This window comes from Podarcis gaigeae, assembly GCF_964106915.1.
Source record: "Podarcis gaigeae genome assembly, chromosome: 9".
Lineage (NCBI taxonomy): Eukaryota > Metazoa > Chordata > Lepidosauria > Squamata > Lacertidae > Podarcis > Podarcis gaigeae.
Genome location: NC_139685.1, coordinates 63,501,217 through 63,527,074, shown reverse-complemented (window position 1 = coordinate 63,527,074; position 25,858 = coordinate 63,501,217). Strand labels below are relative to the sequence as shown.

The 25,858-nt window shown below is 40.4% G+C and overlaps 1 protein-coding gene across 7 annotated transcripts in view; it reads left to right on the top strand.

Annotated features, from left to right (window-relative positions):
* The window catches only part of CCSER1 (coiled-coil serine rich protein 1), a 691,921-nt gene that overhangs the window by 263,243 nt on the left and 402,820 nt on the right, over nucleotides 1–25,858 (top strand). For all 7 annotated transcript variants that reach the window (XM_083756443.1, XM_083756445.1, XM_083756444.1 and 4 more), the window contains one exon: nucleotides 24,009–24,219. In XM_083756443.1, coding sequence (XP_083612569.1) covers nucleotides 24,009–24,219 — 211 coding nt within the window. The remainder of the gene's footprint in view (nucleotides 1–24,008; nucleotides 24,220–25,858) is intronic.

Sequence of the window (25,858 nt, the reverse complement as noted above, 5' to 3'; positions counted from 1 at the left end):
TGTGTGTGTGTGTGTGTGTGTGTGTGTGTGTGTTTGCTGTGTGTGTGTGTTTTACAGGCAGCAGAGGTCTGGAGGAAATGATAGGGTCGCAAACTGTTTTAGGTTGTAAAACTAAATAAATGTCTGTATTTCTTCAGTTGCCCACACCACCATAGAACAGTGGTGTTTTAATTTTTTGTGATCCATTCTATTTTTTAGGATAGCTGTACCACTTAAGATAGTAAATCACTGCAAGTAGTTAAACAAAATCACTGGTCTAAAAGAAGTGCCTTTCAAAAAGGGTTTCTTCTTTTAAGTTCTTCCTGTTTAGTAAGGAAGAGGAGTGAGGAAGAGGAAGCTTAAACACTTGCCGGACCAATTTCCTCAACTGTGCATCATACAAGTAAGAATATTCCCATAACTAACAACTAGCTACATTAAAGTTGTTGTTGCCTTAGTAGATCAGGTAAAGACAAATTTTCAAGTGTTCGCTCAATAAGCCAGCCAGGGAACATGATTTACTGGCCTAAAAGTTCCTAATGGCATCAGGATGCAATCAATGTAAAGTAATAAATGAACCCTTAACACAAGAGAGTTTACACAAAAATCCAGATAAATAAGCGATGATGCTACAAATTGCATTCTAGGTAAAGGGGGATAACTTGAGCTCTTCAACTACTGTGGCATTAGGCAAAACTACTTGCTGCTGCTATATATAATTCAAACTGAGAGAAATTGAAATTCACACCTATTCCTTTTAAGCAAGGAGAGGGCAAATTTCCCCCATCAAAGAATTCTTAGCACTGTAGTTTCCTCCTTATAGAGCTACAAATCTCAGCAGCCTGTAACAAACTACAATACCCAAAATTCTTTGAGAGGGACAGTGCACTTTGAATGTGCTTTAAAGTTAGTGGTGTATATAAGTAGTGTTAAGGGTATTTGGGGTGGAGTAGGGGTGCAAATAGGAGACTTTCCACTCACAGTTATATCTCTGGCCTCTGCATACCTCTCTTCTTCCATGTGCTTTGATGGTGGGAGTTGTAGTCCAGTAAGGTCTGCAAAGCCACAGATTGTCCACCTGTGAAATAGACAATACATGGAGAAATAGCCTAACTGCACAACTTTATTAATTGTATTATTTGCATTTGCCGGCCACTTCTCAGCAACATCCAACAATTAGGTTTAAATCAGTAAAGTAAGGCAGCAAATATAAAACTAATGCAGTCTAAAAATCCCAGGAGAAACATGTGAATGAAAGCTCCACAACCACTCACATAAAACACACCCTCACCCTAAGATGAACTAAAAATGGACTGGCTGCCATGAAAACACAAACTAGTAGTGATATATCAAATATTCAGACGCTAAGTGGCCTGCAAAAAATTTGATGAGATACAAGATGTCAAAAGACCTGAGATGATAACAACAAGGACAACAAGAACAAACCTTCTTGACTTAGTGCTGAAAACAGATTTATGTAGGCACCAAGCAAGCCTCTCTAGGGACAGCATTCCACAATGTAGAGGCCACTACTGAGAAGGCTCTCTCCCTCAGTACCTCAGATTGTGATGACTTACTTGTCACCATAAAGAGAATCCCCACCAAAACCCATATTGCAGGGTGGGCAACCTGTGATATCCCACATGTCCAGGAGTCAGAGATGATAAGAATTGTTGTTGAGGAACATCTGGAGGCCTTTGAGAGGGCTGCTGGTTTACTACCCTACGGTGTCTATAATCTCTTGAAAGGGCTGGGCTGTTTGTAGCTTGTATGTGTCAAAGGTTACTCAGCTGGCGCAGATGGTTTTAAGCTGTGTTCTCATTCTCTGTAGTTATCCTAGAGTTGGGCGCACCGTTTATGCATTCCTTTCATCAACTGAATTTTACAGCTTAAAGGTTGCGGAATTAAAATGTATAACATGCTTCCATTTTAAATGCATTGCTTTCAGAGAAGAATAGTTAGAACTGATCTACAGCATTACTAAGTCATCTTTATCCATTTTCTTTTGGATTTATATTGTTATGCAGCGGACGGTATGTCTGTGTTGAGTAAATGGTCTTACTTTTTCATTGTTATGAATTTGAGAAAATTATACTTCCTGATATGTAGCATAAATGATTTCTTATTACTTTTATTCTTGGAGCACTGTGCCTCATTTCCCATCAAACCAACTGCGTGGATATGCTGCAAAGGTGGCGGGGAGGGAGGGGAACACATTGCAGAGTTAAAAAAAATTCTAATTTGATGGTTCATTTCCTGAAATTATTATGTGTCTCGGAGGTAATAATGATCAGTGGTGTATGCATTGCTTGTTCAGGAGCGAGACAGGGGGCATCTTAAGATGTGTGGGTTAATATGCTGCTCAAACAGATAAACTCAGTCATAATGCAAAAAGTATCATGACTGACATTCTTTATACCAGGCAAGGTAGAGAACCGGATCACCCAGCATAGTTTCAGAACAGCCATTTTGCTGGCAGATAGAAAAGCCATGGCCACACAGGCATAGCTGTCTCACGCTGCAATCCTAACTTACGTTTACTCAGAAGAACATGCTATTGAATTTAATGGGTCTTTCTCCTAGCTATGTGGGGTTAGGATTGCAGCCGTAAGAAGGAGACACAGAGCATAGGTGGGTGGCCAGTTTTCACTGTGAACCCCTATGATATCCTAATGACTTGGGAGGTATGAGGATAGCAAAGCTGTGATAATGGGCAGTGGAAATGTGATGTGTTTGCTCCTCCAGCATAATTATTGTTACTTAGTAAACATTGTTTTTGATGCAAATGGACAACAATGTTCCTGAATTTCCGTAGCAAACTCATCCTGTCCCCAGTTGTTCTTACCTTGGCAGGTTTCATTTTCTGGTATCTGTATTCTATATTCTCTGGATCCAATCAATCTTGAAATGATAGTGGGTTATATGAACCTCGCAGAGTGCTTATGTATATGATCCTTAAAGTAAACATGAGCTTGCTCAAAACAGAGAAGTAGATGTTGTTCATACTGATCAGCAGAATTCAGAATTTTGGAAGTAATGCATGTGTGCATTTCACCATGCCATGTTCAATTCATTGAGGCTTGGGGTGGGACTGGGGCAGTGTTACAAAATACCTATGTGCCTGGTGAAGCTGCCACGTCAGGGCATGTGACCAAACTCAGCATACATGTGCTGCTGGTGTAGCAAAATGTTTGAAAGACTGAGCCATGAATGCAAGAAATCCTCAGTTCAGATCTTGCCAATCTACAATACAGTGAGGTTAAGGCTGACCTACTTACCTTGCATGTTTATTGTAATCACTACAACAATATAACGTATTTCAAAATCTACAAATGCTCTAAAAGTGTTTGGGCAAATGATAATGTCACCAGATAATTTTGAACTTCATGTCAATTGCTGCTGGGGTCATTCCTTACATTATCTTTGCCACATTGCAGCTCCTTCCATCCTGCAGGGTTATGTTAGAGTTGGCTGGCATCTGTCTTGGGAGACAATGGAGGAGTGTGCCTTTGGGGTTGGAAGGTTACAGTGCCTGCTGTAGAGACCGATACGGGAGAGACATGATGCAGATGAAGGCATCTGTTTGTGTTGCTGCAGGTGCACCATGGTTCTTCTCTCAGTGCTCCTCCCATGTTAGAAACTGTTGCGCGTCGAGGTCCCCAAGACACCCCAAATAAAAACACAATGCCACTTAACTTTTGTTTAAGGTTTTTGGCATAATTTTGGCCACAACTTTATTAAATTACAGCAATGTGAGTGAGTACAATTGCTTAGGCATTGGTAGCACTAACTGACCCGCACGGGGACAGCTCTGACATTTGCACCCCCTGCAAAGTCAGCAAGGTTAAGTCACCTGTGGAGAGAGACGGGACTGGGAACCATGCCTCACCTCTCCCCAGCATGCTCTCAGGGGCTTGCGTGGCCCTAGCCCCTTGCCAGGGGATTTCGGACAAAAGCATGGGGGAGCCCCTGGGTTCCTTTAACGGAAAACCCTTGAAGCAGCAGCAGCATTTTGGAGGGGCAGGCACAGCCAAATCCATACCCCTCCACCAACCAATTCCCAAACCAATGCCTAATGGCAACCTTACAGGTTGTGATGATTTGTTACGCAGTAGGCAAAAACCAAATGGCACCAGCCAATCAGCCAAATGGACAAAATTCCTACCGGGCCCCTGCCCCAATAGCAGGCGACCCCATGACAGGCATAGCAAGGTCAAGCAAACAGCCTAACATTAGGGAAGGGAGGGCGGTGATCCGAAGCACGCAGCAAAAAGAGGAAGTTTGTCGCTGCGTGCAATGTATTTAACAAATAGGGCTGTCAATCAATAAATGGCAACATATAAATTTCCCCAGTAACAGCCTGTCCCTGCTTCAAAGAATGGTCAGACCTTTTGCCTAGCAACAGTGAGGTGTCTCGCATCCCCCACCGCAACACATGCTCTCCATGAGGGATAACATGCTTTATGTACTGAAGTTCTCACCCTGGGCCAGCAGGGGGATACTGTAGATAGTTTTCACTTCGGTCCACATATGCAAATAAGGAATTGAAAGGGACGTTCGGTGATTGGCCAGTTACAGAAAATGGTTACTGTTGCATTCTAGTGGAGCTCTAAGCAGGCTGCCTGAACCCTTCAGTTCAGTTCTGTTCTGGCCTGTGAATAAACAAGAGCTGTTTGAAGAATCGCTGTGTCGTCTGATATGTTCACCCACAACTTAACAGAAACCATGTGAAAATTAGACCTGTGTCATCATATCTCTTAAATGCCAAGGCTCTTTTATGTTAAATTTCACCAAACATGAAGTACTTACGGCTAATGTGGCTCTCACTTCAGTAGGACAATGTGGGATTAGAAGCATGAACTCTGTAGAAGATTATTTTATCCTGCCTCTCTTCATTCCTCCTGTTGCAGCCATCTCATACCACCCACAGGCTCAAGCGACAATCATTCTCCCTTTAGCCATCCCAATGCTTTTGTGGCTGCTGTGTTACTTTAAAAAGGAACAGCATCTGGAATTGCTCTAACACATTCTGGATCGCTGTTTGCACTCATGTGAAAACAAGTACAGTATCTGGAATCTAATTGTTTACAACTTGAGGAGGTCTGGATGATTGCCTATATTTCCCCTGTATCTATATGGATTTATATTGCTGAATTCCAGTGACCTTCCCTTGGCAAAGGAAGATACTAGCTGCTAGATACTATCTTGTAGAGCGCTTTGAAAGAGGCTTAGCAATCAGCAGGTGCTGAAAGACTTGCACAGCTCTCTGCATAGCACTGGTGCCTGCAAACCCCCTTTTTGGTGGAACCAGGTTTCTGCCTGCTCCACACCCAGGTATAAGACAGGTCAGCATGGCTTGGCCAGAATGACCTATTGGGCTAAATGGGGAGGCCTAGCAAGCCTAATTAGTTAAGGCAGAGATCCCCCATCCCTGTGCTAGAAGATGCAAAACACTCTGTTAAAGCCAAAATTGCCTCTTGTAGTAAATGAAGCTGCCCTTAATCTTGTCATAATTTCATTTTACACCCAAATGCAGTCTTAGTATGAAAACAAATCTCTAGTCAGCCCCCCCCCCCCCCAGTTTCCTCTTCCTTTGTGAAGATTTGTGCTCTTTTTTTAGCCTTGTGAGGCCCTCTGGCACACAATGCTGAACAGGCAATTTACATGCTGCAGGGGGTGGATAGAATTTGTTGTTGTTTAGTTGTATAGTCTTGTTCGACTCTTCGTGACCCCATGGACCAGAGCACGCAAGGCACTCCTGTCTTTCACTGCCTCCCGCAGTTTGGTCAGACTCATGTTTGTGGCTTCGAGAACACCATCCAACCATCTCGTCCTCTGTTGTCCCCTTCTCCATCTGCCCTCAATCTTTCCCAACATCAGGGTCTTTTCCAGAGAGTCTTCTGTTCTCATGAGGTGGCCAAAGTATTGGAGCCTCAACCTCTCAGGTGGAGAGAATAGGGTCCCTCAATTTGAATTTCCAACTTGCATCCTTTATTCTGGGTAGTGTGTTCGGCATATTTTCCACAGGGAGCAAACTGAACCACATTGGCTTTATATTAATCCATTAAGAAACGCACCTTGATGGGCTCTTTGATATTTATTGTATAGAGTGAAATGAATAAAGTTGAACATTTTATTGCTGCTATTTTTATTGGTAGTTACGCTGAACTCTGCTTAAAAAAAATGCAGAGGGATAGAAATAGGCTATGGGAATTGCTCTAACAAGCCTAGGAATCCTTCCTATTGAGGAGTGGGAAATGAGGATTGCAACACTGGTTTGGAGGATATTTATAAAACCGAACTCTCATGGAGTTCCAAACACAGACGCTATATTGTATGTTAAAACATTAGCCTAAAGGTAATTCAAAGCATTTATTGGATTTTCCACATTCATCAATACTCCTTTGGATACTTAACAAGTCGAGAACCACATAATTGTTCACTTTGGCAGCAGTTCTCCTTATAAGCCTTGCCTACCCTCCCCCACCCCCGGGTGAGGCAAGCATGAGGCAAGCAAGAGTGAGAATGAGGCAGTACAGTGTGCTTAATTTCTGTTAAAAGTGGTTAAATCTTGAAATAGTTGAGCTCAGATGGCCATCACAGTGAAATATAGGAGGTTCCTGAGGCTGCTATTCATTCATTCATTCATTCATTCATTCATATGGGGGGGGGGGAGTCTACTGCATAATTCTACTTTCCATGTAACACTCAAGCTGGCTTACAACAATTCAAAACCATGTTGCAATTAACATTTATTTAAATACAGAAATTACAGCAAAAAATACATAAATATTATAAAGCAACACTGGAAGAGAGAAACTAAAAGCCTGATGGAATAAAAAATGTCATTGTCAGTTAGTGAAGGACATCGAGAGAGGGAACCATTATTCTTCATGGGGCAGGGTGTTTCATAGTGTTGGCGTAGTCATTCAAAACGCCTGTGTCATCTTGTCATCAGAAACTATCTTCATTGTAGAGAGCAGGGTCTCACCTTCTGATATTCATTCCTCATGCATCTTAGACCTGAGCCATTTAGAGTTTTAATATGGTCCCATGATTCCTGTGCTAAAACGAAAACAACCATCACCCACCCATAATTGTGGAAAAATAAAATTATGCAACTTATTGACGTTGTGTAGATTTATGTCACCTTTTATACATTCTGCTGTCTGTAGTCATGGAAAGGGATAATATCTGCTCACCTGGGGCTGCAGGTGGGTGGCGTTTGCTGCATAACGTGGCCACAGCTGGTCTGGGGAGCCCACTATCTTCCTGTGCGGCAGGGGAAGGGGATGTCCACCGGGCATTAAAGGCCACAATGCAGCACCTGTGTGGCCAGTTAGGGGCAAGGGCATATGGGCTGCACCCAGCCCACCTCTGGCCTATTTAAGGGCATGGCCAGGTGTAGGACTTTTTAGATTGTTGTGGGAGTCTGTGACTTAGAGGTAAGGCTTCTTTATCCATATATCCAGGATGTTATTCATTCTATTGTCCATAGTCACGGAAAGGATAAAGTCCTGGACTTAAGTGCCAAAGTCCTTCCCTGATAACACCACTGAGTAGAGAGATTTCTGTATATTAATGTTTGGTGGAGTGTTTTTTTTTTAAAAAAATCTTATGATAATGAAGCAAGGAACAAGTAGGTTCTGTAGGTTCTTCCCTCATTTGGCACTTAATATACTGCACATGGGTAGAATCTGAGTGTTCAGTGGCTTCTCCCGGTTGTCCCTTTTTTAAAAGCTGTCATGGTCTGTGTTAGATGCAGTTAAGTTGCTTGTACTGTAAATTTCATTTCTGTTCCTCTTATCGATTGTCTTTTCCTTGAGTGCTTTGTCTTTTCCCCTTTCCCTTTTTTTAATGGCACTGTGAGGGGTTTCTTTCTTTTTTTTATTTCAACTTCCACGCTCCAGTTCATTTTGAGAAGCCTGTTTTGCTGTTTATTTGTCTTTGCTTTCCAGTGATTAATTTTAGAAGGAAGCAGCTGTGAATAGTAAATTGGCAATACAGAGTGGCTCTGGGGCTTTGGCAGTTGGTAGGATTTTCAAAGTGTGGAAATAACAGGTGTCTCATGTCATCACAGGTTTGGAAAGAAGTTCTAAAGCAAAACAAAACAAAAACACCTACCCGACATTATTTCTCATTTTTCTCATACTCAGAGGCAACAGTTAATGAGTTATAGCACTGTGGACATCTGCATATAGATGACCTCCAGCTCCAAATGCAATGCATTGATTACATTCCCCTCTCAGGAACACATAATATTTCTTCCCATTTTGTACTCACAGAAAGCATATGTGGTAGATTAGGTTGAGATATTGTAACCAAGGTTAAGCAATAAATTTCAGGGGTGTGTGGATATATGAATCTAGGTCTCTCTCTACAGTCCAAACTCTCCACTCCATCCATCACATGATAAATGAAAACTAGCCTTTGGACTATGGATTCCCTAGTAGTGTTCAGTCTGCGTGGGGAAGGGCTGTAGCTCAGTAGAGCACCTGCTTTGCATGCAGAAGGTCCCAGGTCCAAACTCTGGCATTTCCAGGTAGAGCTGCCTAACACCCTGGAGAGTCACTGCCAATCAGTGTAGACAATTAAGCTGGGTGGACCAATGGTCTGATTCAGTGCTTATCCATACTTCTTTTGTCCTGTTGTTTCCCCCCAGGGAAAAATCGCTCTTTAGTGCTCACCAGAGCAATCGGCAATTCAGGTTTCTCCTGGATGCTGTTTGTTCCGATCTATCACTAAAGAATGGACTTTCCTTTGGAAAGGAGTGGGGCAAGGAGAAAACCGCTCAGACCCATGCTTTCTAGGAATGCCACAAGCGGAGACCCTCAGTATAACGTGGTTTCCTATCCTGTGTACAAATATATAATTAATATTGCAAGAACAAAGGTATGTGTGGCACATGAATTGCAGTAACTGCCCTCACTTTAAAAAATAATAATAATTGGCATTGTCTATCATGGTACATGGTAAGTCTATCATGGTAAGGGACGTGGGTGGCCCTGTGGGTCACAGAGCCTAGGACTTGCTGATCAGAAGGTCGGCAGTTCGAATCCCCACGACGGGGTGAGCTCCTGTTGCTCGGTCCCTGCTCCTGCCAACCTAGCAGTTCAAAAGCATGTCAAAGTGCAAGTAGATAAATAGGTACCGCTCCGGCAGGAAGGTAAACGGTGTTTCCGTGCGCTGCTCTGGTTCGCCTGAAGTGGCTTAGTCATACTGGCCACATTACCCGGAAGCTGTACGCCGGCTCCCTTGGCCAATAAAGCGAGATGAGCGCCGCAACCCCAGAGTCCGCCATGACTGAACCTAATGGTCAGGGGTCCCTTTACCTTTTTATCATGGCACATACCATAGATCGGGACTGTTCCCTTACAGGGCTGATAGTGTGATGACTTATCCTCCTGCTACTCTTGGTAGGATCAAGGGAGCTTATATAAATCTCTGCTCTTGGAGATTTATGAGCTAAGCGATCTTCATCTTTGATAAATGATTCAACCCTTCTGTTTTGAGTTGAAAGAACAAATGGAGTGAAAGGCAGTTCTCTCTCTCTCTCTCTCTCTCTCTCTCTCTCTCTCTCTCTTTCTTTCTTAAATCACAGTTGCGCTAAATGTTATCAAAGCTCAGTACTTTCCCATAAATAGATTGTCAGTTGGGCCAGCTAAGATTTAAAATTTTCTAAAGTTCAGAAATATTGAGATATATTTCCATAATCAATGATGAATCCGAATGCTGTTCTTGTCTCCAGATGGCAAGGTGGAATGCTGCATCCCAAGGACATATATTTGCAGGGAAGCAGATTTCTCAGAGAGTACTAGTGTATTAGCATGATGTGATATGATAAACACAGTACAATATGATGTGGGAGTACACTAACCACTGCAGTTGGTTTTTATTGTAATTGAGATAATTGGAATTCAAACAGTTTAACTGCAGGAATTCTGCCTCACTTAATCCATGGATTGTGCCCCCATCAGAAGATAAAATAACTTTGTTTTGTCAGACTTTTTGAGGAGATTGTGTAAGCTTCATAGAATGGTTGAGGCAGTTTCTCCCTCTCTCTTTCCTGGAAGAGTGTTCCAAGAAGCTCAAAATCTTGGGCAAGCTCTTAAGTAGTAATGAATGGGTGAAAAGTTCCCTCCCTCACCCTATGCACTTTTTATCTCTAATTGGGTATTACCTGTTCATAATCTCAGATCTGAAATTCTGACTCTCAGCTTTGGAAGTTAATAGAGGGATCTTTGTTTTATAGATTTCTTTTATATAAATAAGGTGATTTACACTCCTAAGCACTTCAGAACAATGGAGGTCATTGCCTTTTCATAAATTAGATATAGGTCTAAGAGCTGAACTCAAAAGTATAGTATCATAAGAACAATGTTTATTATTCAAGCAATGCAACTAGTTGATACCTTTTAATCCCATTAGCAACTTCCCTCATAGGAAAAAACACAAGGCTTGAAGCTCTTATTTTTATGTCATTTTTGGACTGATCAATTGAGATGATGCTTCCTTCTCTCCTAATCAGATCATTTAAAATCTGTCAATGTCTTCAGTGGAGTATCTTGGGGTAGCAGGATTGGCGTTTTTAGGATTTTAAATAAAACATCAATACTTTCCTTCCAGACTATGTGGCATCAAGATAATAAAAAGGTTGAATTAATTTGCTATTTACAATATCACTTTCATCATCTCTCCACAAAGCAGGTGCAAAACAGTATATTTAATATATTATCTTAAGATTTGAACTTTCTCCCCTAGTGGCAAGTGTCTCTCACAGAATTCGTCATTCGTTGGGGGCTGACATCCTCTTGGGGAAGTGATAGCAGAATAGGATTTTTATCATTTCCCCCCTCTTTGTGTAGAGCCAGACTTTGGCATCTTTGGCTTTTGTTTCACAGACAATTGAATACAGATTGGGATCAGTGTTTATGGCAACAAGTATGAGGGGAAACCTTCCCCTTTGCTTCTAGGCAGCTTCTGTTATCTGGTTTGAAATGTCGAGTATTCTTCAGTGAGCTAAAAGTGAGAGCAAGAGATAACATTTACGGTGGCATAAAGATGGAGCCAGATATTTGCACCAAGGACATTGTTTCCTCCATATTCTGTATGGTGATTTTAATGAAATATCCCCTAAAATGATCCTGGAAATATATCTCTAAATATAGTATTGTTATGCATTGCATATTAATATTGCAGTTTCAAGGGCAAGATTCAGGCTGTTTTTACACCGTGGTTCTTGTACCTAATGTGTTTGTAATGCAAGTATGAAAGTTACATTGGTCAGAATGTACATTTGCATTATTCAACCTGCTGCCCCTTCACAGTCTCTTTTGCATTAGCAACATGGCAGGTTAAAGCAGAGTAAGAAGAAAGCAGTGCTTGGAAGGCTGGTGTGCTTCAGAAAGAAATAATAAAAATATGATTTCTAAAACAGGCAGAAAAATCATTAAGTCGTCCACCAAGACCCTCAGCAATTTTCAAGTGGTTCATGGGGAAAGGAAAGTATGGGTACTACCAACTTAGAATATTCTTCTTCAAAGTAATCTTCTATAAATTAGAAGAGTCTTAAATCATTCAAAAAAGCCTAACACCACTAGCACTGCCCCTCTCCCACTCCAGATTTATTTTTTTTAGGGTATTGTAGAATATCGTCATTATGCTCTGGCCCTGGGTAATTGTGTAATATGAGAACAAAGCAATTAGGTTAATTTACACACTTAATTAGTTTATTGCTTTTTTTGTCCCCTAACATCTTTGCTGAAAATTAAGCTTTGATTCCATTAATTAATAAGCATGTGCACCTTTTGCAACACCTGTCTGAAAGAAAAGCTCAGAAACAAATAGGACGGGGTTTCATTTCCCACTCTGAAATCTTTCCATACAAAGAATGATATCATACTGCTTTTTTCAAATCCATTTGGACCAGCTTGGTGCAACCTTCAATGAGCAGCTCACTTTATTTCCAACTTGTGCAGTGAGAAATGGGTTGTCTTTTTCATCGCACAGCATGGAAATGTAGTGATCCGCTCATGGAGGAAAAGAGCAGACTGCATCACGGACAGCTTGGCAGCAGGATTGAGCAGGACTCTGGCTGTCTTCCTCTCTCCTGAGCCGTAATCTCTGATCAGAATCACAATCTCCCGATTTCAAATTTATCACAAATTTCACAGCTATTGCTGACGGAAATCGAGTGGGGCAGGCTGTGAAAAGGGCTGGAGGGCTGGAGGTTCCCCATCCCCAGTGGCGTAGCGTGGGTTGTCAGCACCCAGGGCAAGGCAAGTAATTTGTACCCCCTAACCCGTGGATTTGCGCCCCCTAACCCTAACCCCCAGATGTTGCGCCCGGTGCGGCCGGCCCCCCCTGCACCCCCCCACGCTACGCCACTGCCCATCCCTGAGTTAGATGTTTCTCCTCATTGTTTGTTTTTATTGATTAGTGGCGCTTATGATTTAGAAATTCTGCAAGAAGACAGAATAGGCCATTGTATTTTAGGTACCCATTTGTAAGAACTCGATTGCATAGTGTGACTGTACCTACACTTTGTATTCTTTGTATTCTTCATTGTATTCTTTTCGGCACATGCTAAAATGATTGTTTTAACAAAGCTACCCAGATGCTTTGAAATGCTGGTGCAAATTTTAATCTGTTTTAGTCTTTTAACTTCTGGCATGTTTTAATGTTCTGTATTTCCCCCCCCCCCCCCGAATATATGGTTTAATCTTTTTGTAAACTGCTTTGAGGTGATGTTTTTTTTTAAACAACAACAACAACAACAAAGTGGTGTACACATTTTATGAACAATAAATAAAGTTATTATTTATATGCCACCCATCTGACAGGGTTGCCCCAGCCACTCTGTACGTCTTCCAGCAAAAGATAAAAACACAATAAAGCATCAAACACTAAAGGCTGCAGATTTTGGAGGGTCCTTGAGCAAGAACTCTCCACTGGCCTCCTTTCTTCAGTAAGCCTTCCTCTTCACTGCAGCATGTCCAGGGAGCTCTTATCCATGGTCCTCTTGCTGAGCTGGGGACCCTCAAGAAGTGGCTGACCATGGCTGACCCTTAATGCTAGTTCTGTGCATCACGTGAAGCTATCACATCTGCAATGAATGAGACACAGAGCTAGCTGTCTGCTCATCATACATTTAAGTGGGGTAATGCATATTGACTGGTAAGAAATCCAGGTCTAATCTTGAAAATTTATTACAAATTTTGCTTTTAATTGCTACCCAAAAGTAGCTCTTTGTGAGATCTCTACCCCCTCCCCCCATTATAATCCAGGTGTTTGCAAGCATTACTTCAAAGCAAGGGGACTTTAAAGAGAGCTGTTCAATGTGCCATTACATGTGGATCAGCTCACAGAATGAGACAGTGGAAATGGTTGCAATATTATTTTAAGTTAAAAAAAAATGTAGGGTTGAGCAGTAGCTAATCAGGGTAATGGGTGACTGCAAATGGTTATGAAAGAAGCTGCAAAATAGTAGAAGGCAAGTTTTTTGTGCGGACCTTTTTGCATCTTTGAAATGGTAGCTTTTGCATTTAAAAATCGAACATCACAAAAAGTTGATGCACAACTAACACCCTGCAAGACAGGTTGCCTGTAATGTCAGCATTGTTGACACTTCAGACAAGAACATTCCTATTATTGTCATTCATGCTGCTTCCTCTGCTCTTTAAACTTTCTGAATCCCTAGATGTTCATTCATCATTTTGTCAGCTGCTTGCTCCAGAATGTGCCCTCTGACCCTTTGTGGGTGGGCGGGCACATCTCCTCTGGACTAACTTGGGCTACACTCCATAACAGCCCTGCAAGGACAATGATGGTGATGTTTTGGCAGAAAGTTTAATGATTTGACATTATAGACAGCCTGTCTTTCGTGTCCTATGAAGGGTTGCACCACATTTTAGTGTTGCTTGATCTTTCTTTCTTTCTTTCTTTCTTTCTTTTTTAACGTGGAGGTGACCATTTGAAAGGATATTTTGGCAGAAAGCTTTGCCTGTCATTCTGTTCTAAAATAAATTCACAATTCTTATGGATTTTCAGATATCTGTTACATTTGTGAACAGCAGTTTGTATTTGCGTATTTTTTAAATAAAGGTAAAGTGGGAAGTTTTGGGGAAGTATAATAGCTTAGTGGTGGAGCACATGCTTTGCATATATGATGTTTGATTTTCATTTTAAACCTGGGGTGTGTAACCTCTGACCCTCTAGCAGTGTTAGAAACTGAGATATGAAAGCTAGGAGCACCTTAAATTTAGCTTTTGGGCGCAACAACAGAATGTCTAGGGACACATTTCTATAACAAGAATACAAAGCTGAAAATGAATGAGCTGCCCCTAAAATATTATGTTCATTTTTCACATGGTCTAGTCCTTCCCCTGTCCATATGCTTAAGACAGTCTCTTCTCCAGTCTTCAGAGAGTAGCTGGAAGTGGGGAGGCAAAAAAAGGCCTTCCTCTCCTTCCACTCTGCAGTTTTAGTCTGAAATCTTAAGCGCTGTACTGCGACCAGAGGTCAGAAACTGCTCCCGCTAGTGAAATTCCCTGTCGCAAAATGTGCCTAGAACAATGGGAGTTTCGAACACTGCCCTCTAGATGCTGCTAGAATACAACTCCCATTATCCCTGGCTATTAACCATGTTGAATAGGACTGATGGGAGGGCTACAGATTTTCCATCACTGTTTAAGTATTTTAGGTTGCAGGGCAGGGAAAGACCTGGGCTTGAGACCTTGTAAAGGCTGCTGTCAGTCAGGGTGGACAGCATTGCACTAGATGGACGAACAACCTTTACTGGATACATACAGTTACCTATGTTCAACACCTCAGCTGCACTGTAGGAAAATAGGAAATGCATATATTACATTTTTGATACTGTATCAATGTTAGGAGAGTTTACTTTATAAAAAGGTTATACAGAACTTGCGCTTCTCCATATAACATTTATTTCCATCTTCCCTCTCCCAAAGCTAGACAAATCAACTAAACAGTGTCTTTTAAAAAATCAGTTTATCTGAATTTGATTTTGGTCTGTCTCTTGGTCCCTTCCAGCTCCACAATTATATGATTCTATGTTTCTTTGGAGTGGCACACAGTCCTAGGTTCTGTCATCTCCCTCCCCCCCTCCCAAAAGCCTTACTGAGATATTCTCAAGCAGACCTTCCTCATTTTTCCAGGTCTTACAAACTCAAAGGCTACCTTTTTAGTCTTTGTTACATTTGTGCCTGTCTGAGGTCTTTTGTGTGATATTTATTATTTTTCCACAGGTGCCCTGTAAATATTGCTTCCTCCAAAGTATATCTGGGTGGCAATTAATAGTTATACTACTGGAGTCAGTTTGAAGGAAGGAAAATTTGACAAGTAACAATATAGGCAGTGAAACCTTCTGTTGGGTTTTATTAACAGTGTCAAAACCCCATGTTTTGCTAGTTGTTTTATTTAGCAGAATATGGCATACATTATGCAAATTCAGATGCTTATTGATAGGACTGCATGTTTCCTGCATGCTTTGTTAAATAATAATCAAAGACTAATATAAACTATGAAGTTGTTCCATTGGGGGAGAGAGAAGCGCTAGGTTTCAATCTTTTGAAAAGGAATTGACAAGTTAGCTGTATTTTTTGTCTTCAAATCCATTAAAGCTCCTCTTTAACTGACCATAAAACAGGACTTCACATAAAAGCTCTTTTAACAATAACATTATCTTCTTACTTTTTTATACGATCATGAAATAGGATGGTTTTTATAGATGCAGTTTTCTTCCTCACTGATTAATCAAATTACTTATATTATGGATGTGAGGAATCTTCAGCAATTAGACACAACTCTTCTACAGTGAAACCTGTCCCTTTCTTTTTTACTGACTTTGCCATTCCATTGTCTCAGTTATTCATAAAAACCTCATATGATGTCTTGAATGTTTTTGAGGGTGTGAACAGGAATTTGCATCCAAGTGCAGATTCTACCCTTTACTTTAAATGGGTTGCACATTCAGGCTGTAATCCTACACTCACAAGTAAGTAAATCTCATTGAAGTCAGTGGAACTTACTTCTGAGTAAATAAAATACCATTGCAGTATCTTTTGGATTAAGCTAGGCTAGGTTAATTAAATTTATATATTGCATCCTACTACAAAATGTCCTGAAGCAATTACACCAGAGTAAAGGTACAGTAATAATAATACATAAGCATGGTCACACTTTGGTCAGAATACAAAGCATTTGGTTGCTAGTGCTGCTCAAATGCCTTGGGAAAATAAGAACAGAAACCAATATGTGGATTAGTTTTTTTGTTGTCAGTGGCATGTACATTGAATGAGCACCCTCATTTTTTTACTCCCACTCGTAGAAGTGTTTGTGCATCCAGTTGTTAACAATCCCTTTGTAAATTGTAAATTGGATAGAAATGGATAAAAAGTGGATTTAGGATAGGGAGACATGAGTCAGCCAATTTTGGTCAGTTTCACTTTTACCCATTTTCAATCATGTTTGTTCCATCCCATTTTGTGTAATAGCACAAGCACAATTAGAATTGCATTCATTTATATTACAAGCATTTCTTCCCTAAATATGGATGTTATATGCATTTCTTTGTTTCTATTCATACCTCCCTAAATATTCATGTGGTATGTATCATAAATATACAGTTTTGTATGCAGTTATATATGTGTATAGATGATAGATAGATAGATAGATAGATAGATGATAGACAGACAGACAGACAGACAGACAGATAGATAGATAGATAACTGCATTTGGATACATGCTTTAGTCTGGGAACTGTGAATTAGGTCAGTTCTGCATTGAAATGCAGACTCAATTTGGGATAACCAGTGAAAATGCAATATCCATGGTGGAAAATGAACCACGCTGGAAATAGTTTATTTCACCTCCTGAGTGAAGTAGGGTAAAGGGCTGAAATAACTTGGGCCTGTTTACACAGAAATATGTACTCTGAAGTCACTGCCAATTCAGATTACTTTACCTGTTGATGAAAAACAAACTGAATTGAAAGAGAATCATCAATCTCTGGCAAGACCAGGAGCTCTTGACATGACCTCTTTTCTGACCCTGAGTAAGGAACCCAGTTTTTATTTTTTGATGGATGGAATTCATTGCCGTTAGAGGTAAGGCAAGTGGTGTCCATTTCTCCAGTTTAGGAAGGTTTTTTTTGGGGGGGAGCTTCAGCAGTGAAGCAGTTCAGACCGAGAACTTATATAATTGCTGGAGGTTCCACCTGTTATTGGCTCACAGACAGACCTTGATTCAGGTGGGTGCTTTCATGTACTTCCCGTGCCTCCCCAAAAGCCATGTGCAGTTAGCTGAGCATTTTGTTAGTGCCCAAAAAACCTTCTGGATTACCATCAACCCTGATCTTCTCGCTCCAGGGATGATGGTTAGGTGCAATGTAGGGGTTGTCGTTTTTTTGCAAATTTATTCAGTGAGGGGTCTTCAAGTATGTTTCTGGGTAACTCAAATCTGATAATATTTTTTGACTGGATAGCGTTTAGCTTGATAAGCCCACGTTTGTTGAAGAAGCACATAAACTGCTTTTGGAAAACCTTCTGAAAATGTCAGGTAATACTAAATAAAAATAATACTAATATATCATACAACTGCAAGTACTTGGCGATCATTTTTAATGATTTTTATACAATTTTACACATGCATTCTACTTGCCAAGCAAAACCAATTTATATTAATTTAACCAAAATAGCTTTTGAATTCCCAAGTCATATCACAATTTTAGCACCCCTCATTTTTGAAAGTTGAAAGTTGAAAAATTCAACGCACTCTAACAATTTAACAGTTCTCAAAGCTGTTGGCAGTCCAGCAATGTTTTTGAGGGCTCTGTTCCCCCTGTTTCCCCCTCCAAGGAAAACCCAGGTTTCAGGGCTGCTCAGGACTGATCTCTGGCAGGTATCACCAGAGAAAGAGCCTTCTTGGATGTAGTGCTCATTTATGGAATTCCCTCTGCAGTGAAATAAGTTCATGGCACCAGAATTAATGTTTTGGCATCGAGCTATTTAATGGATTGTTATTTTATGTTTGTCCTGTAAGCATATAAACAAAATAAATACATAATAATGGGTAGAAAGAGAAACATGACAGTTTCCAAATAGCCAAGATAGTCAGCAAGAATAGGTGGGTGAAACAGTGAAATTTATTCTAAACAGGAACAGTTACTTCAGAACAAGCATGTTAGGGTAAAAACCAGAAACCCAAAACTCTGAATCGGGCAAACCAGAACATGGTTTACTTTCTGCCATGGGAGACTCAAAGGTGGATTTGGATGCTGAAAAATGGGAAGGAGTAGAAAGTGGACGACTTGCATTGCTTGTTGTTTGTGTTTCTTGGTAACGATTACAGAATTGGAAAATGCAACACACACACATGCCTCTTTTTGTGAGATGCATGTTGCTACCTTTGGAGTCATTAGTCTCGATGTGTCCTTGCTGTTAATTCCTGTTCTTTGGTTATATGGATTTTTCTATTCCATCCATTCAATTGCTAAGTGAGCCTAGGTATTTCTTTCAGCCTGTATATTCCTTCGGACAAATGTTTTCCCAGGTTTTTCTTTCTAGCAACGGATCCACTTAATTAATTTCTGGTCTGTGTTTTAAATCGGACCATGAAAAGGTCATTGCAGCACTTAGAGTCTAGAAATGTGTGTGGACATTTTAATTAATGCAGTGGAGACCATTAAAACAATAGACTTTAGTTCCATGGATGTATTGAAAGAATACTTAGACAGATTAGGACCAAGTAGAAGTTGTTGTTTTTTTTAAGAACAAAAATGTTCCATATCACAATCTGATTAGTGCAAGAGTGGCCAACAAGTTGTCCCACTGAATACAAGTTACTGGGATTCAGAAGTGGAGAAAGTTCTGTTGCACTCAGGTCTTGTTTATGAGCTTCACATAGGCAACTGCGTGGCCACTGTGAGAACAGAATGCTGGACTAGATGGTCCTGGTCCAGCAGGTCTCTTTTTATTTACCCTGCCTTGTTGTCTGCAGCCAGTCTTCTCGGCTGAGTTCTTTGTCATCTGGGCTTCTTCTGATGTGTGAGGAAATAGAACTCTTCAAACTCACACATGCTGGAACAATTTTCTGCTTCTACTTCAATATGATGAAAGACAGATCAACCAGTATAGTGTTAATATTCAAGATGGTTGGAAATGGAAAGAATTGAAGGACTGGAAAGCTGGAACTGTAGAGTGCCGAAAGTTTTCTGTTATGCTCAATTTAAAGTTGTTTCATCAAGGCCTTTAAGAATGTATAATGTGGAAATTCTTCCAACTGTTTGGACATTTCTTTCCTCATGCAAAGTCTTTGATTGCAAGCTTCAAAGTATTTGATTGCAGGAGGATTTCATCAATGGGTGGAAAACTGTACAACAATTTATAAACAACCCTTGCTTGGGCCATTATAGAATGTACATTTGTGTGCAGTGTGCGCACATGCATGCATGCATATTCTTCTTTTTTTAACCTGATTTTCCTCTCAGAGGTGACTTTGAAAAGTCACAGCATGAAAATTGGCAATAAATGATGCTCAGTGCTAAAAGCTGTAAAATGTCAAACAACATGCACCTTACCCCATACTATGCATTTTAATCATCTAGCCTGTCTGTCATACACATTTTCAAAGTATTAGCCCTTAACAAAAAGGGAAGTGTGGAGAGCTGGGAAAGCTGATACACAAGCCAGTTAGACTTGGTTATTTGGACTTGGCTTGATTTAACTCCATTGACTTCAGTCAGTGGAATGAAATCACCATAATTGAACTTGAATTGGTTTCTGGATCAGAATGTAAATTGGCTTAAATCAAATTTAGTATTATGGAAATCCAAAGACCTACAAGGGAGAATGAGGGAAGAGGATTCCACAGTTAAAGATGTGAGGTTTGTTGATAGTGTAATATCAAATATATATATATATATATATATATATATATATATATATATATATCTCACATAACTGGATCCATTCTAGCAACATTTGTTTTGTGGCATTATAGTGATGGCCTGGTAAATGTGAAGTCCTTGTAGGGTGGGGGAGATTTGTACCATGGTGTAAAATCAGTATAATACTTATAAGTGTAATATAATTATAAGTGTAATCCTATACAGATTTGCTAGGAAATAAGCCCCACTCAACTCAGTGACCCTTTCTTCTGACTAAACATGAAGATGTTTGCCCTGGATAGTTAAGGAGTTGCGTCTGTCTAGAACGAGACTGCAAACTACTGTCCTTCCTCATTGCAAACATGGCAGACTCCTTCACTTCAGACAGCCCTTGCCCACAGAGAACACTGTACTTGTTTGAATCACTTGGAGTTACCCCATGCTCATACAAAGAACCAGTAGAAGTGTGGAAAAGAAAACTCTTCTCGTTGGAACAATCTGAACTGACTGAAATAAATTACTCGTGGATGATTAAAAACCTGGGCTCTGTTTTACCCAGACACTGGCATACTGCAATTAAAGCGCTGCAAATTGAAATTCTTCATTCAACCCATGACAGCCAACCTGTATGCAACTTGTTGATTTGCACCACCACTTTAGAATGCTGTAGAGTCTCCTAATTGGCTATTTGTGGCCTTTCTTAACCCCACAGATGTCTTACTTAGGCATCTTTTTTGTGGTTCAGTCACAGAGTTAATCTGCAGACATATGCCGCTCAAATTCAAGAATGCCAAGGATTAGAACAGTGCAGGATTTTCTGTGAAGATTGGTTTTGTGGATCACCTTGCTGTGGTGCATAATTTTAGAAAAGAAAACTAGATTGTCATCATGAGGGCAGAACCTCTGTCTGATTTTACCTTGTGCTGTCCTTTGATTTGAAAGTTATTTGGAAATAATAAATATGCTTCTTATTAAGTTGTTGGTTCGGGATTTTACCATCAGGTTACTGCTTAGGAATCACTATAGTATTCCTAATCTAACTAATCTAATTCCTAATCTAATCTAACTAAGATTTTGTCTAAAGTTCTGTTTGGGAATGAACATCTCTGACATAATGCCCACTGTGGCCTTTTGATCTGCTGGTAGAGCTGGCGGATCGTTTTGCTTGTCTCTCACTTGCTAAGCTGGTGTCAAGAAGTGAAGGCTCTAGGAGCCCATTGTTTGTACTCCAGCTCATTCTCCTGTGGCTTTGTTGCAAGCCCTGTTGATGAGAACTAAGAAGATTAAGCTAAGTAATCTTTGAATCTTGGTGTCCGTGAAGTTTAAATTCTCATAAACTGTCAAACCTCATAAATATGAGGATCAGTAAGAAGGAAATAAAAATCCAGAAAGAGTGGCTTACTTATTTACCTGCACACACACACACACACACACACACACACCTACCTGTAAAATTTCATCAATATGATCTGATGCTCAGGTTTATGGCTGACATGGGAAAGTCACTGCAATGTAATGTGCCATCTCATTTTGATTTGGCCTTGCTCCTTAAATATATATATATATATATTTGTTCTCTTTTCCACCCCCCACCCCCGTTTACTCTACTTTTGATTATCCAGTTTTCTACTCCTTCAAGAAAGCACCTAGAAACTTGTGTCAACTATCTTTTTGCATGTTGAGTATGTGGCAATGTGTAACCATTTGCATCTGGTTAGGATGCATGAGAATACGTGCCTGGCAAGAGGTCATGGCTGATTGTGCTATGAATTGACCTAAAGAGCAGAAACAGAGAATCTAAACAAAAAAATTCCTTCCAGTAGCACCTTAAAGACCAACTAAGTAAGTTCTTGGTATGAGCTCATACCAAGAACTAACTTAGTTGGTCTTTAAGGTGCTACTGGAAGGAATTTTTTTGTTTTGACTATGGCAGACCAACACGGCTACCTATCTGTAACTGAAACAGAGAATCTAATTCATGCAGCTCTTGGTGGGATGAGGGGTGTGGGGAGAGGAAGAGAATGGATCAGAAATACAATATAGGGTGGCTGTCTGTCTTACTTTACAGAAGAGAGTCCTCTAGTTGAACTGCTGTCCAAAGAACCTTAAGAAGGGAAAACAGGGTCCTTGAACTTGCCTATCAGTGGTCAGCACCTGGAAAGCAGTGAGCAAGAACACAGGTCACCTTACTTAGAATCATATAATTACAGAATTGCAATGCAGGGATAAGCAGTTGTTCCATACAGGGATCAAACCTGTAAGTTATCAGCATCACGCTCTACCATGCATCTTCCCTGCTATGGTGAGATGTCTGCGTTTTTGTTTTTTTAAAAAACCACTATTAGTATCTATGCTTATAACTTGGCATGTGCAAAAATGTGCCCACTTATTAGATATTTCATTTGCTTATGGAACCAGTTGTAGGCATTGCGCCACCCCTGCTTAAAACGTAAAATGTGGAACCACAGTAATAAGGAAATACAACTGATGACATACAATTAAGCTTTACTGACACAAAGATTTTCAGATTATTTTGTGTTTAATCTTCTTAGTTTGTATCCACTGTACTTGCAAGACTGCCTCAATATAATAAGAGTTTCAAAGTGTGATTAATATCCATGCTCTTGAGGATCATGCCGGTGGGGGGGGGGGGATGTGCAGCTAAAGATTGAATGAGGGACTTTCCAATAAATCCTTGCAGATGTTTTACCTCCAAACTGCTGATAGAAAACCAGCACTTATTTAACATTATTATTACATTTATATCCCACCTTTCCTCCTTGGTGCTCAAGGTGCCATACATTGTTGTCCTCCCATTCCTCTCTCTCACAATAATTTAAACTCTTGTCATGCTTTTTGTCCTTAAAACTTGGCGCCATTCAAGTATTCATCTCCTCTTGTCCAGGGCTTAAATGGTGTTTACGTTTAATGATTTAAAGTATAGAGATACCTTTTAGAGTGCATAAAGGAATTGTGTTGTGCTCTTTGAAGACAGATCCAAGTTCAAGCAAATTGAACTGGTATCTTCTCTAGGTCTTTCACATCTCTTTGAACAAAACTTTTCACTGCACTGATGTTTCATCTTATCAGGTAATAGAGCTCGCTTTACTTAAATAATTGGTCTTAAAATAGGGTCACAGGCAACCTACATTCGGTCACACCAGGGGACACCACCTAATATTTTATTTTGTACTTTATGAGGAAGGACATGATAAAGTAGGATGATAGAGGGCTTAGGTAGAGATTGGGAGGGCAAAGAAAGACATATATAATAAAAGGAAAACAAAAGCGGCTGTTATATTCTGTTGTATCTTGGCTTGAATATATTCCCCTTTGTTGGCCTTCCATTAGGCAGTGATTTACTGTAACTCAGAGCCAGCCCACCCATGTGGTGGGCTGAAGCCGCCTCCTCAGGCCATGGAAGCACAAGAGGTGGTGTCCCACCTGCCCCTGCTGCCAGAAAGCCCCAAGAGGAAGTTGTTCTGGGACGCGGCCTTGCCGCTTATCTTCCTCTCCCTTTGTGGGACACCCCCTGCCTCATGCCAGCTTTGGCAAGAGGGTGGTGTTCCAGTGTTCAGCATTGCTTGCTCCTCTTTCCTACTCCTAAGGTAGAGAAGATGAGCAGCAAGAGCTTGCAGAATGTCCACTCTCACTGTGTTTTCGTGATAGGGGGCTGTTCTGCTGACAAGGGAAGTGGTGGGTTGGGTGTAGGGTTGTGGGAGGGGAGACGGGGGTGTGAATCACATTCCTGTTTCGCCTCGCGGAGAAATGGTGTAAATCATCTTTCTTGCCTAGAAGTACTATTTTTCTTCTTTCCCTTTTTCTTTCACTTCTTTATACAATTAACTTTCTTATGTTCATTTTGGATCTCATTGCCTCTAGATTTATGAATCAACCCCTCACACTCTTTTAAGCAGTTTTGTGTGTGTGTGGTTAATCTTGGTTACATACTGTACAGCCCCTGAGTTTTTATTTAGATGCTTAAGACATTAAGATGATGTAGCAGGTTAGGTTACTGGTGGTCTCAGATATGAAAAATTGAAGCTAACCGATTTAAATTATGGCATTCTTTCCTGAAAACATTTGTATTGCAGCTAATGATCTTAACATATCTTGACAGGAATCTTTCTCTGAAGTTGTCAAAGGAAGTGGATCGAGGAGAAGCAAGGTGCCCTCGTGTCAGCCAACTGGCTAGCAGCCCATCTGTGGAGTGGCCTTTTGCAGCCATTGAAGATGGTGGAGGGATGGAATCTTTGCCCTTTCGACTGATGATGCAAGACTGTACAGCTGTCAAAACATTACTTCTGAAAATGAAGAGGGTTCTCCAAGAGGTAAGGGTTTAAATGACTGAAAGGCTACTGTTTTTCTATGTTAATGGTGATGGAAAATACCAGAACTAACTACGGGAGGTTGATCTTCTGACACTTGCTTTTGCAAACTATTGATTTATTGATTAAAAAAACCAAAAGGTCCATAGCTAAATTGTCCATAGCTGTCCAGTCTTGATCATGGTGCTTCTAGCTCCTGTAATACATTTGACTTTTGAGGAGAATAGAGGGAAATAAAGTGCTCTTGTTGACAGCATTATAAAACAAGATGGAAAACTGAAAGGGAAAGGGAATTGGAGGAGGGGTTAAGATTGGATAGGAATTTAAAGAGAGATTAACTGGTAAGTAAAGTTTAAGGAAACAGGCTGACTTGACTGACAATGGTCCCTGGCCACTTGGAACATTCATTGTACATTACTGTTCGTCACAAGGCAAAGCAGTCATCTGATCACTGAGCCATGCGACTAGATTGATTTCCATCTGCCTCTGATGTTGGCATTGTTTTTAAACACTCTATCAAAGAGCTTGAAATCGATCTGGTCACTCAGAAGAGCAATTGGTGAGCTGTGTAGCAACTGCTTCCATTGGAAACTATTTTGTCAAAGAGATTATGTCCTGTTTCAGCCATATGGTTAATGTGATGTGTATGAACCTACTTGTACCTCTTCTTTCCACGTGGCCGAAAGATCTGCTTCTGTTTTCTACTAAGCACAGTTTATTGTTTCTTCTCAATCAAGGATGACAGTCAGCCATGGTTTATCCAAACTAGCCAGAATCAGAAACCACAGTTTGATCTTGAGTTGTTCGGTCAGATCATAGTTCAAACTCACCGCATTTTTGTTTCAGTTTGGACGTCATGCCAGAGGAAGACAGAGAAGGTTGTGGGGAGTAAACAAGCTTAGTTTAGTTCATGCAGAACTAAGCTTTCATTTAACATTGTGTTTGGACACAGCTGATAGGAAATCTCTTTCTACAGAGGTAGATAGCCGTTTCACAAATTAAAGTCAACACTTGATGTTGCAGTTATTACATGATGAACATGCAGATATTGAAACAGTTTATATTGTGGATTTCCCCTCCATTATTCATATTTTACAGAGCATGGATAAATTACTTTTATAAAGATTCCTAAGATGATGTGAAGTGGGTGTCTAATCTTATTCTGACTATATGAGTTCAGAAACTACTCAGTTTTTCAAAATTAAAACAAAAATAGAACCAATATCTAACACTTTGTGTGGATGTTCTCAAAAGAGTCTCAGTATTTGCATGGTTGTATCAGGATTGTAGCAGAAGGAGAGTTAAAGGAGGACACAGGCATTATGCTGCCGGAAAGCTATGAGAAAGGACACCAATGCTCCAGTTCCACAACTCCCCCCCCCTTTTCCCCATCATAGCTTACTCATGATTAATAGTATTTTCATAAACATGAGGGCTAGTATTATAAAAAGTGAAGATCTCTAGACTCTGAACCTGATCATAGATTTCAACAAGATCAAGGGAGCTTCCCAATAGCCAGACAGGTATTTATTGTGGGACTGGTGTTCTTTTATGCAAGTTTTTCACAGCATCCATTTGACGTCATTATCATTAGAATGCCAGTCTGTATTTTGCCTCCATTTAATATTGATTTACCCTTTCA